Source organism: Cynocephalus volans, chromosome 11 (genome assembly GCF_027409185.1).
Source record: "Cynocephalus volans isolate mCynVol1 chromosome 11, mCynVol1.pri, whole genome shotgun sequence".
Taxonomy (NCBI): domain Eukaryota; kingdom Metazoa; phylum Chordata; class Mammalia; order Dermoptera; family Cynocephalidae; genus Cynocephalus; species Cynocephalus volans.
Window position 1 is genome coordinate 1,485,629 of NC_084470.1, and position 12,833 is coordinate 1,498,461.

The window sequence follows — 12,833 nt, forward strand, 5'->3', positions numbered from 1 at the left end:
ACACACACGCACACGCACGCACACACACACACGCACGCACGCACACACACACACGCACGCACACGCACGCACACACGCACACACACACACACACTTTTTGAAGTACCCTTGTGTGCATGTGTGGTCTTCAAAAAGTTCTTAGAAAAAGTGAGTTAAAAAATAATAGGAGTAATTCCATGAACTTTTGAAGATGCCTCGTGTGTGTCAAGAGGGACTTAAGGAATTTGCTCACATGGTTGCGGGGCTGGCTAGTCTGAAATCCGTAAGGCAGGCAGAAGGCATGATTTCTGTGTTACCATCTTGAGAACTCCTGCAGAAAACATCCACTTCTGCTCTTCAGGCCTTCAATGCATTGGATGGGGCCCACCCACATTATGGAGGGCGACCTGCTTGACTTAAAGTCAACGATTCTGCCCGGACCTTTTGGGCTGAAGTCTCTATTGGGCCATTTAGCTTTTGATTTGGGGCTCACTCCTGGACACCCTCGGCCCCATGCTCTCTTCCTCTGTGGGTCGGTCCTGCCCTACCCTGTATCCAGCCCATCCCAGTGCCTAGGGTGTCTGCTTATTCTGGGCGATGGACATTAAAAAGATGAGGGACTCCATTTGAAGCCATTATGGAAACTTTTTATGAAGGACTTGGCATTTTAAATGAGTAGCATTCCTGCTCTTTCCCCCATTTTACTAATTACACATTATTCAGTGGAACTTTAATATTACCATCTTATAAAATTCTGTCAAAGGAAAAAGAGAAAAGATAACCCATAATCACACTACCCTAAAATAACCACTCTTAACATTTTAGCGTACTTCAGTCTTTTTCCTATGTGTATAATTTTGCAGCGTTGTAATCATCCCCAATATACCATTTTATCATGTTTTCCCACATACCATGATAAGTGTACTTAATGTTGTTACACAGTGTTCATGGCTGTCATTGTTAATAGCTACACAATAGTTCACTAAGTTGAAGTGCTTTATTTCCTTGATTCTCCTGTTATCTTTAAACAACACCCAATTTCTTTTAAGAATAAATATGCACATCCTGTGATAGTGCTCTTCTTTTTCACGTTTTGAACTCTCACAGAGTGTTAAAATTTCTCGGGCAAAGAATATAAACATTTTTTTGTTTTATTTTCAGTCTCTTGGCATATTTCCAAACAGACTGTTGGAAGAATGCACCAATTTACTCTGGTCCTGGTGCAGATGAGGACCACTTTGTCATTGTTCTCTCTCTCGAGTAGAGCTTTGAAAGGGCGGGATTAGGGGCCAGAACGAGATACCGCAGCACCAAAGCCTGGGCCGTGCGTTCTGCAGAGAACCCTGGTCCTCACTGGCGCATGGGTTTTATGTTGCTGTTTCTTGCAGACTGAACAGCTAATAACTCTGTGGGTCCTCTTCATTTTCACCATTGTTGGAAACTCCGTTGTGCTGTTCTCCACGTGCAGGCGGAAGAGGAAGTCGAGAATGACCTTCTTTGTGACTCAACTGGCCATCACAGGTAAGCAACTGCACAGGTGGGAGAGGACGAGGCTGTGTGCAAAATCCCTATGGCTCCCCACTTTCAGTTATTTTACCAATAGAAATGTAATACTAGCCGTCCAAAGGTATCAGAAGATTTGGGAGTAATTTCTGTAGGGACATAAAACCCATTTTTGAATATTTCCTCTAGCGAATTTAACACATGTGAATGTCCATTAGATTTCGTTATAAAAACAACTCACTTCTACACCACAGACTTGGCAATGTCATTTTCAGTGCCATCACAGGGTTCTGCGGGGTTTCGCTCTTCCTGTACACAGCAGCCTTCAGAGTTCACTGTGGAGATATTGCCGTTATCATCCCATATCATGAGATTAAGGAATACATCCTTGAAAATGGACCAGAACTATCTCTATTCAATAATAAGTTCGAAGTCTCAAGTACTATGCAGGTTAAAGCCTGTGGACATTGCTTTTGAAATGCAAACGATGTGTGACATCACCGCTGGAGGTGGCATATGGAAACAGATAATAGCCAAGATCCAGATGCTTAAATGTGGGCTTTGGGAATGGCTGATTCGGGAGAAGTGTGAGCACGGCACACCTAGAGGAAGAACGGTGAAATATTCTCAAGGAAGAAAATGATCTGTCAACAAAAGACCCCTACAGGGACAGGTAGAGGCCAAATTGGTAGAGTTCATGTTCAAAAAACAAAGGAAAACCACAACCAGGGAATCTGGGGAGAGAGTGGGCAAATGGGATTCATGGAGGGTCCAGCCTAGGCCAGGCTTGGAGTCCTGAGCTCTGGGAGCAAGACAGCTGTCACATGAGTTTAATTTGGATCAGACTATAGGGAAAATGCAAAAACAAAATAAAGTGTTAAGTGTCAATAAGGAGCAATGATAGATGACTGTCAGAAAGGGCTGGTTGGTACATTTCTACCTGTGCTATCTCAGTTGCGAAATGGCAGTGGAGTTCTTGGAAATTCAGTCTCGAGATGCAATATAAAAAATATGACACTGTAACTTACAAGACAACCTTAGCCACACATTGTTGATAAACTGAAATGCCCCTTTCTCTATATGTAAATTCTAGCAAGTCCTTCTGCTTGAGCTGGGCTACAGGGACCAGGGTGAAAAACAAGGGCACCATTGGAGAATACTAAGAGTAGCCTGAGTTAGCAAAGTGAGACTTGTGACGGGGAAAGTGACTTCAATCTTTCCTGCAGACAGGGGCCCCGTTTTTCACCCCTGTGATTGTTGCAGTGGAGAGTAATTAGAATCATCCACCAAACTCTGAGATGCAAAATCCCTGGATGAGGATGTCATAGTTTACCTTCACTGTATTTTTTTCGATTACATACAGTATTGTAACCTGCATTCTGTGGAGCTTTGTATTCTTTCAGAGCATAAGAATTTAGAGGTGGCAAGGATATCAGCTTGAAATTCAAAGTTTTGCCACAGGTAATCAGTTAACGAATAATTAAAATTTCACCATCTATTATCAAAGAATTATCAGTTGTGTTTCTATTCTAGTTCATAGTCTGCTGTATCCACCTAGGCTTAACTTCTCATGAATGTTCTAGACGGTCTGTTTTTAGTTGTCGGTTTCCTCTAGAAAAACGCAAGGGGTTGGGTCAGAAGCATTTCAAGTGAAAAAGAGCACTCAAAGAGGAAAGCATGGTCAAAAGTCTAAGAGAGAAGCTTAAGGGTCTGAGATCGAACTTCTGATAGAAGATATTAAAATTCCCTCTATGCACTTCTCACCATGATCTCAGACCCTTTTATAAGGGAGGTGAGAATACATGTCTGAGTCATGAGTATGGATATAGAAGTTACTCAGGCATTAACTGTGGGACCCTGTTCTTTGGGATTTATATAAATTTGGTTCGACTCCCCCACCTGTGTTAATGTCCTCCCGAAAATTTCCTCCAATTTCTTGCTCTCTCTCACCAGCATCTCATCGCGTTCCGTTCACAGCTCATCTTTTTTCTTTTGTTCCTCACTGTCCCTAACAAGGCACTCAGCCCCCTTTTCCTTTACTTTCTTTAAAATTATCCACAGAAACATAACTTTCTGTGTTTAAAACACTTTACTGAATACTTCTAGCAAAATAAGGGTATCACATTATAAAAAAGTAAATATCTTAAAATTGAAAATTTCATATTCTCAAAACTTTCAGCTGCCCAGAAATTACTCAGTTTTACCGTGCTCCAGCCTTGTGTCTTATCTGCATTTTTCCACTTTATCACTCCTCTAAATGTTTATTATCTTATCCCAGGAAGTTTTTATTTTTTTCTCTGTTTTCGTTTGCTTGTTTTGTTTTCTTTTTTACTCCTACTGAATCATGACCTCAGAGACCCTACATCTTTCAAAAAACAAATACTAGGGTTTTTATTCTTTTAAAACAGAGGAAATTGCTTCCTAAAAAAATACCCTGGAACCAGTTAGAATGATAAACAAACAAAGATACACATTCATATTTATATTTACATACGTCGTGACTAAAAAAACTAGTCTGAATTGTATAAAACTGTAAAATACATAGTGATAGCTGAAGAATATATTGTATGACATGCTTTCAAAAAATTTTAACTGGTTTATTTAAGACCAATACTTTTACCTACAATAATTAGACAATCTAGACAAAATTTAAATATTTGTTAGAAAGTATCACATAGCTACCAAGACAGCCAAGACTTGAGAGGCATACAGCAGAAAACTGAGATAAATGCATCATTTGACACCACTATTCCCCTCAAGGCATTACTGACTTAAAAGCAGAGGCTGGAAGTCTGAAAAGCTGAATAGACCTATTAGCAGTCTTGTTGGACTGATGAGGCAAAATTCTCTCTGTGAAGGCATAGAAGCTTCAGTAAATACCCCAGGATTTCTGCTGAGACTGCTGAAGAGCTACAACCTACAAGTAAGAGTGAACTGAAAAAAAAGACAAGCCTTCACAAACACTAAAATATAGCTCAAATCCTGAATGGAGTCAGATGATATACCTCTGCATGTACCCAAACTGCTGCCAGGGCAAAAGTAAATCCTCTTTGGAAGAAGTTAACATTATCAATAGCATCAAATTAACTATTATTTTCTATGCACAATGTTTAGCACTTGATAGCAAAATAACCAGGAATGCAAAAAGCCAAGAATTGCCCAAAAACGAGGAGAAAATTAGACAACATAAAGTTGCACAAGAATTATAGACACAGAATTTATAACTGTTACTAACCTGTTTAAGAAACTGAAAGATAGGATGAAAGATTCCATTCCTTTAAAAAGGAATAAAACATAAAATTCATGAAATGAAAAGTATAAAAACAAATGAAGCTAAAAATACAACAGTTGAGTTTAACAGCAAGTTAAACATAGCTCAGGAAGAAATTATTGAACTGGAAGATAAGTCAGAAGAAAATAATCAGACTGAAGCATGAAAAAAGAAAAAGATGGAAAATATAGAAAGAAAATAAGCATATGGACACAATGAAAAGGACGCCCAGAAGGAGATAAAACAGAGTGAACAGAAACAATATTTGAAGATATAATGGCCAATAATTTTCCTGAACTCCTGAAAGACATCAAACCACAGATTCAAAAAGCACCATTAAGGGCTGAACCGTGGCTCACTTGGGAGAGTCTGGTGCTGAGAACACCAAAAAGCACCATTAAGATTAACAAGATTAAAAAACAAGTAATCAAATAAATATAAAAAGAATTTAAAAACATGAAAATAATAAGATTAAATAAAATCTCCATAATCTTAAATTTCAAATGGAAGTATTTGTGTTAACTCGTGGTATATTTTATGTTTAAAAGTTCTTATCTTTTAAGGACATATACTGAAATTGTTATGGGTAAACTGCCTTTGTTATTTCAAAATAATTTGAGGGTGGGAACGGGTAGAACAATTAACAGAATCGATAATAGTTGGCGCTTGGTGGTGAGTATATTGGGTTCCTTATATTTCTCATATTATTCTCTCTACTTTTACATATGTTTGAAGTTTTTCAGAATAACAAAATTTAAAACAAAAAGAAAAAAATATACATGACAATAATGGAACAAAATAAAGAGATTTGGGGAGTTAAACACTTTAAAGTCCTTGAGTTGTCTGGGTGTAGTAAAAGTACTAATTTATATTAGATTTTAAAGTCAAGGAGGTATGTCAATCCCCCCAAATCATGAAAAATTACTAGCAAGCTAAAAGAGATGTAAAATAGAATATTTAAAATATACAATTATATATAACATTGTATATTATACATATGAATTATATATAATTAATCCAAAGGAAGTTAAGAAAGGAGATAAAAAATATTAGAATTGTTAGAACAGATAAAACAATTAGGCTAGTGCATTTAACCTCTAATATATCAGTGACAGTATTCATTATAAATAGACCAAATATTGCAATTAAAATAAAAAATTCTCAGAGTAGATTTATTACCTACTTTAATCTGTTTATAGAAGATGTATACATTAAATATAATGATGTAGAAAGGTTAAAATTAAAAAGGGAGTAAGAGGATAGTAAAGTAAAATGATTAAAAATAATAATAACAAAACAGGAAAACACAAACTGAAAGTCAACACAGCTGTATACTTAAAAACTCATATATTCACCGTGCTTCTTAGAATCACTTGTAGTCTTACCTCTGGCTCAGCCTTGCTTTGAGGGGACAAAGACAGGAGGGCTTCTAATGCTAGTAAGCTCCATTTATTGACCTTGCTTGCATGTACACGGGTGTGCTCTCCTTGTAATAATTCATCGAGTTATATGCTTACGGTTTTGTGCACTTTTCTGTATGTAGTTTATTTCAATAAAAAGTGTTTTTACAGAACAGATCCCATCAATACAGAGTAGGCATTGTAATCTCAGATGACTTCAGGAGTCAAGCAGGTAATACAAACGTGAGAAAGAGCCAAGGGGCAGAGGCAAGCGGAATGGAAACTGGGGTGCACTGGAGAACAAATGCGCTGCCTAAACGCATTCACACTCAGCTTCTGTCAAGCACTGCGCTGATCCAACAAACCCCACATGCACGCCAGATCTGGCCAAAGGGCTACTTGCTTACAACCACTGATATATAAAATTAAAAAAATAAGAATTTGGAAAGCTCGTGCATTATAAAATTCTAGCCCACCCCAGAGTGTGAATCCCACCCTCAATCTGTAAAGCAGAATATTAATCTTTTGGGGCGAGGTTGTGGGAAGTGAGGACAAGGAGGTGGGAGCTTAACGTTTACAATGGTTGACACAAATCACTTTTCACAAAATTTTAAAATCCATTCTCTTCAAAGAAAATGTTATGTGAGAACATCCTTCTCCAGTTTCTTTATTATCATTTGTTTAGAAATCTGAGACATTATATGCCTCCAGGACCATAACAATGGGCATGAAACATAAAGGAAATGTTCCTAATGAGATCGAGTCTAATCTATATAATCTGAAGTCTTCATGATGAACAGGTAGCCACCTAGATTAAGGAGAAAAGTCAAGATCAACACATATTCCTGTCTGCTCATCACTGGAATCCTCTCATCAGAAGACCATGTAGTGTGCTTCTCTGTATGAGGGGAAAAAAATACTGACAAGATGCTGGCCCTGTAAGTGTGCTGCAAAACAGAGGCTGCTGGCGTAAACTCAGCGTGGGTGAGCTGTTCTCACATTAAGATGCTGATGTTATTACTTTGCCTCTGCAATGGTAATTCTCTTGCATAAATATAGCCATGACTTTACAGGTGTTTTTCTCTTGGCATCAATAAGGGAGGTGCTTTAGTCGGGGGGGAGGGGTGGCTGCCATAACAAAATGCCGTAGACTGTGTGGCTTAAACAACAGAAATTTATTTCCCCACAGTCCTGGAGGCTGGAAGTCCAGCACCAGGGTACCGGCATGGTCAGGTTCTGGTGAGGGTGCTCTTCTGGCTTGCAGATGGTGCCTTCTTGCTGTGAGCTCACGTGGCCTTTCCTCAATGTCTGTGCACGGAGAGAGACACAGAGACATTGAGCTGTCTAGTGTCTCCTCTTATAAGGACACTAATCCTACCAGATCAGGGTCCTGCTCTTATGATCTCATTTGACCTCGATTATTTCTGTAAAGGTCCTATGCTCAACTACAGGGGTTAGGGCTTCAACATATACATTTGGAGGGAAGACACACATTCAGTCAGTCCAAGATGGGTGGAAAGAGCTAGGTGCACAGAGGATCACAAATGGTTCATACACAGCTTGGGGGACAGAGGTGCTGGAGGGAGGGCCGTAGGAGCAAGAGGTGAGGGGTAGAGATCAGTAGGAACTCGACATGCCCGCGAAGTTCAGGCTTCACCGTGAGCACATCCCCTCTCCTGCTAGCTTTTTTCAGGCCACCATCACCTTTATGTGGTGCAGGAAATGAGGAAGCACATACATATTTAAATTAATCCATGGCAGAGGACAGTGCAAGTGTTGAGCCATGGAGACCATGGCTACAGGAAGAAACAAGACAAAAAGAAGAAGGGGATGCCGACGCCATCACGAGGGGGCCACTCAGAGTCCTGAGGCAGGAGCCAAGGGCCACCACCCCCACCTGCAACCAGGCAATGAGCATGCCAAAGACACCACTTCCACATGGGGGGCCCACCACAGCCACGGCTGCTGCAAAGGAGGCTAGACACCAAAACAGTACCCACAGCCACTGTGCAGGGGGCCACTAGCCACTCGACTGCACTGACAAGAGGAGAGTCACCAGCAGAGACCAAAAAAAGAAGAGGTCATTTCTCTCCAGAAAGCCCACTGCAGAGTAACACAAGAGGCATCTGCTGTACGATAATGGTGGGGACATGATCACATCTCTCAGCACTGGACAGATCATCCAGGCAGCAAACCAACAGAGGAATCATCACTCTTTCAGAAGGAGAGAAGAAATCTAGAGTAATTAGAGGGGTGGGGCAGGAGAGTGGTTGGGAGAGATTGGACAATGCGCGTAAAGAATTAAGTATGATTTGTAATAATGCACATGCTAATAATATTGATTTGATCAACACGTGTCATACACAGGTGCTGGCAGTCAACGTTGAACCCCGAAAATATGTGTAATCAATTATGCTTGAATGAAAAACAAAAATGAAGAGGAAGAAAGGAAGTAAAGAGAATAAAAATGCAATGGACTTAGTAGAAAAAAAGAAGAAAGCGTAAGAAAAGGAAGAATGAAAAATAGGAATAGATAATAAAGAGAAATAAGGAGAAAATAGAAAATAAGATGATACATGAGAGAGAAGATGGGGGAGACCATTGAAATGGAAGAGAAATAAAGAGAAATTTGTCAAAAGGTGTTGAAAGAGAACAGAGAACCCCAGAAGTGTGTCCCCATGGTCCCGGGCTCAGGCCGCCTGGCTGACGGGCTGTGGAGGGGGTGGCCGGCCGCAGAGTTCCAGGGACAGGTGAGGAGACCTCACCCCACACTGAGACGGGATTGTCAAGTCACCCAAACCGGGTCTGCCCAGGTCGGGGGGAGTCTCTAATATGGTGCGAATTAGCCTACTGGAAATCAGCCTGCTAAAAAGCGTGTTGTGACAATTCCACAGAGAGGCAGCTTACACTTGGGACACCAACTTTTCACGTTGTGAATTTTGTATTAATGACAACCTTGTGATATAAACTCAGGATTTAATTCCATTCCATTGAAAGCAGTAAGTTAATAATAATTGCAATAATTGTCACCTTGATGAAAGACAATGCAAAGTTTTTACGAATGGCTCGTAAAACAGCAAAGGTATTTGAGCTATTTAAAGCAAAATGAAAGTGGATTCTAAAGCGACATTTAAATTTCTATCACAATTATTTAAGAGAATATTCATGTATGTGGATAATAACTGAGAAAACTGTGAAAAAGAATGATATTTCTGTGGGCAATCCATAATTTTGTTCACTTAAAATGTTTCTTTAATGATATTGTATTTTTAATTAAAAGAAATAATGGAGATAAATAAGCTAATTCAAATAAATTTATATAATACTAATATAAATAACAAAACAAAAAACAAAGAAAGAAAGAAACGAAAACAGGAGAGGTCAGAAAGACAGGGAGATGGTGGAAGGTCAAGGAATGAGGGGTCTCCACGAAGTCCCCAGGTGAGTTCGGTGACAGCACCTGAACATCAGAGCTGGAAGGAAGGAAGGAAGGGTGTGTCCGGGAGGCAAGATGTCCTCAGATGAATGTGCAGAGATGGTACCTTCAGCATGGCCATCGTACTGGGTAGCAAAGCAGGGGTCTGGGAAAGTCCCTGCAGACAGGGCCACAACCACGGACGCTAAGCTTTATGAGTGCTGACCATTCGCCAGGCTCTGTGCTAAATGCTCGTCTCATTTAATCCTCGTAGTAATCCCATGGCCTGGCATTGCCGTAATCCCCTTTGTATAGTCATGGAAATCATGGCTCGAAGAGAGTCAGACCTCGCCCTAGGTCATGCGGTGAGCGGTGTGTCCGAGATTCAAATTCTGGCGGTCTTCTTTCCTATCCTGAGCTTTTAATCACTACAGGATATCTCCTGGGAACGGGGATCTGTGGGCACAACTGCACCACCTCAGGATAATGGAGACGTGGTTGGATGGAGCAAAATCGTGAACCTGCTGCCAGTGTATTTAATAAGAGTGCATTGACCAAGCTAGAGCATTAAGAGTAACCAGAGGTAGGAGAATGTGACAGCTGAATATAAACCTCAAAAGATATTTGAAAGTGCTGTGGTTCAGCTAAAAATATCTGTAGCTGAGCAGCTGGCGGAATTTCCAGTCTGCACAGTGAGCAGCAGGATTGCCCTGTTAGTGGACAACTACCCATGCAGGGCAGGACACCAGGAAGTCCCCTGCCCACCCCCAACGCCTCCCAAACCTGCTCACATGCTAAAATGACTGTCACTGGGAACCACCTCTTTGAAAATACTCTGAAAACAAGTCTCATGCTTCGCTTTGCTTATTATCCCCTCCAGGTGTAGAGGAATTTCTGAGAGCTCTTAGAAAGAGAAGGGTCCTGGATGGCAAGAGGTAGGAAAGCCCACTCCCATGGGCAGGTGTATCCTGTAATGATTAAAAGCTCTGGACTGGAGCAAAACTGCCTGGGTTTGAATCTCTGGCCCACCGCTCACTGTATGCCCTAGCGAAGAGGGTGAGGAAATGGTCAGTGTCAAGGAAGGCAAATCTCACCCATTTCAAACACTCTTGCTTCAGATCCTTCGGGGAGACATTGAGGTTTATAGAAAGGCAAACAAAACAAAGTTTCCAAATTTTGCAAAGGGCCAGATCTGATAATATTTTTAGTTTTCTGTTTTAATCAACAGTCCAAATGCAGATATAATCTTTTCTTCTATAAACGAATGTACTAAATCGCTCTTTAAAATACACAAATATTTCCACCACCTTTCTTCTCTGGATGAACAGTTTGCTTTGCTAGTGTTGTAGGTTACTCAGACTTCGATCTTAATCTCAGCAAAATTCTGCTTCCTAGCTCCGTAGCCTTGGAAAAGTGACAATTTCTCTGAATATCAGTTTCCCTAACCAAAAAGTGGTGATGCCTCCTAGAGTTGTGTTGAGGACTGAAGTGCCTCGTGCTTTAAAGATATAAAGAGGCATATTGTATCTATATATATGGAGGGAAAGAAGCTGATTATTGTTCAATAGGTGCTGGCTGTGAATGCTGCGGCTGTAGTTTCATTCAGGGTGAGAATGACTAATTTAAAATCCTTCCACTAACGTGGTGAAGAGTGCAAGAGTGTAAGTCCTGAAGCTTACTGTGGCCCCCTCTTGCTTTGCTCTTTCATTCTGAACAGCGAAGTTTTCTCAGGTGTGTCTTTCTCTGGCTCTGAAGTGTTGCTTTTCAGGATGACCAAACTTTGTCATCTAATGTATTCTTGAAGGAGCTCAGGACATGCCACCCTAAAATCTGCTGCTTTGGTGTATTGATTATTTTGAGCTGAAAGCACCTGGAAAACAGTAAATGCGGGGAGAGGCTTTCTTGGAGCTCATCTTTTCAGCCTGAAGACAGACCCTCCAAAAGGAACCCAATTGTTATCGGCCCCTCCTGGGAGTTTCATCAACCAGGGACGATTAACACTAGTCACAGGAGAGGAAACTAGAAGCCAACGCCACACCCAAACAAACTGTCACAACCACCAGATCTCCCGTCTGTTCTTCTAAGGGCCTGTTCATCTTTTCTGGGTCATTTACTCTCTCCTAAGTGGCCAGTGTCGCTCCTTCCCTTCCCGCATTATATGAGGAAATAAGCTCAAATCTCACTGTTTTGGGAGTCTTCACTTCTTTTCCTGTGATGCCCCCAGGCATGTAATATTAAAAATTAATACATTTGTATAACTTTTGTCCTGTTAATCTGCCTTTTGTCAGTTTATTTCATAGACCCAGCTATTGAATCTAGGAGGGTAAAGTCTTTTATCCCCTATGTTCTTAAATCATGAGGTTCAACTGACATCATCAGTGACACAAATATTTGGAAAACTAAATTTGGAGGCATTGTATGTGGCTCTTCCATGCGAGAAAAGTAAGCACTAACAGGCTTTGTTGGGTAGGGCAATACTAATGCTCTTCATTAAGTATTTTCCAGCATGGTCTGCATCTTGAAAACAGCCTCCTACTTACAGACCAGTGGCCGTGAGTGATTTCTTTGAAAAACATTTTGATCTCCATTTATTTATTTCATTGGTGAATCACTTGGAATTAGATTCAGCTACGCACACATAAAACTCAGATAATGATTGCTTGAGCTTATACGGGTTTATTTTTATCTCATGTAAAGAAGTCCGAGGTAGGTGATCCAGGGCTCCTATTGTGTTTCCTTATCGCTGGGGACCCAGGCTTCTCTATATTTCCACTCTATTAAGGGACTTTCATCCTCAAGGTCAGCTCATGGTACAGACGGCTCTCAGTTCAAGGTGGCTGCGAGCCCTCCTGCTATCAAGCCCAAATTCTAGCCAGCAGGAAGGAAGAGGGAAGGAAGGACAGGGCCCGGGCTAGCCATCTGTCCTCCTCCCAATCGGCAGTCCTAGAATTCCCACTCACTAATTTTTGCTTGCATCTCATTTGCCATCTCTGACTAAAGAAACAACTGGAGAATGTTTTTATTTTTGTTGTTACTACTGTTTTTAACCTAGACCCACCGGCCAGAATAAAATCAGGTTTCTTTTTCTAAAGCAATAGGAGAGAACAGAGGTAAGTAGCAGTCTCCGGCATAGCCTGTCTTCAGCACTTTTACCTCCATCAGAAACTGAAAGGCTTAGACGAGGAACCTGTCTGTCCACCATCGCTTGCTACGAGAATGCTTCCTCCAGATGGCGGTGCTCTCCTCAGCTGACCTCCTGTCGTAG

The 12,833-nt window shown here is 40.9% G+C and overlaps 1 protein-coding gene across 2 annotated transcripts in view; it reads left to right on the forward strand.

The window, feature by feature from the left end:
• Positions 1-12,833, forward strand: part of NPSR1 (neuropeptide S receptor 1) — a 204,315-nt gene that overhangs the window by 37,293 nt on the left and 154,189 nt on the right. For both annotated transcript variants that reach the window (XM_063115100.1, XM_063115101.1), the window contains exon 2: positions 1,368-1,500. In XM_063115100.1, the coding sequence (XP_062971170.1) occupies positions 1,368-1,500 (133 nt within the window). The remainder of the gene's footprint in view (positions 1-1,367; positions 1,501-12,833) is intronic.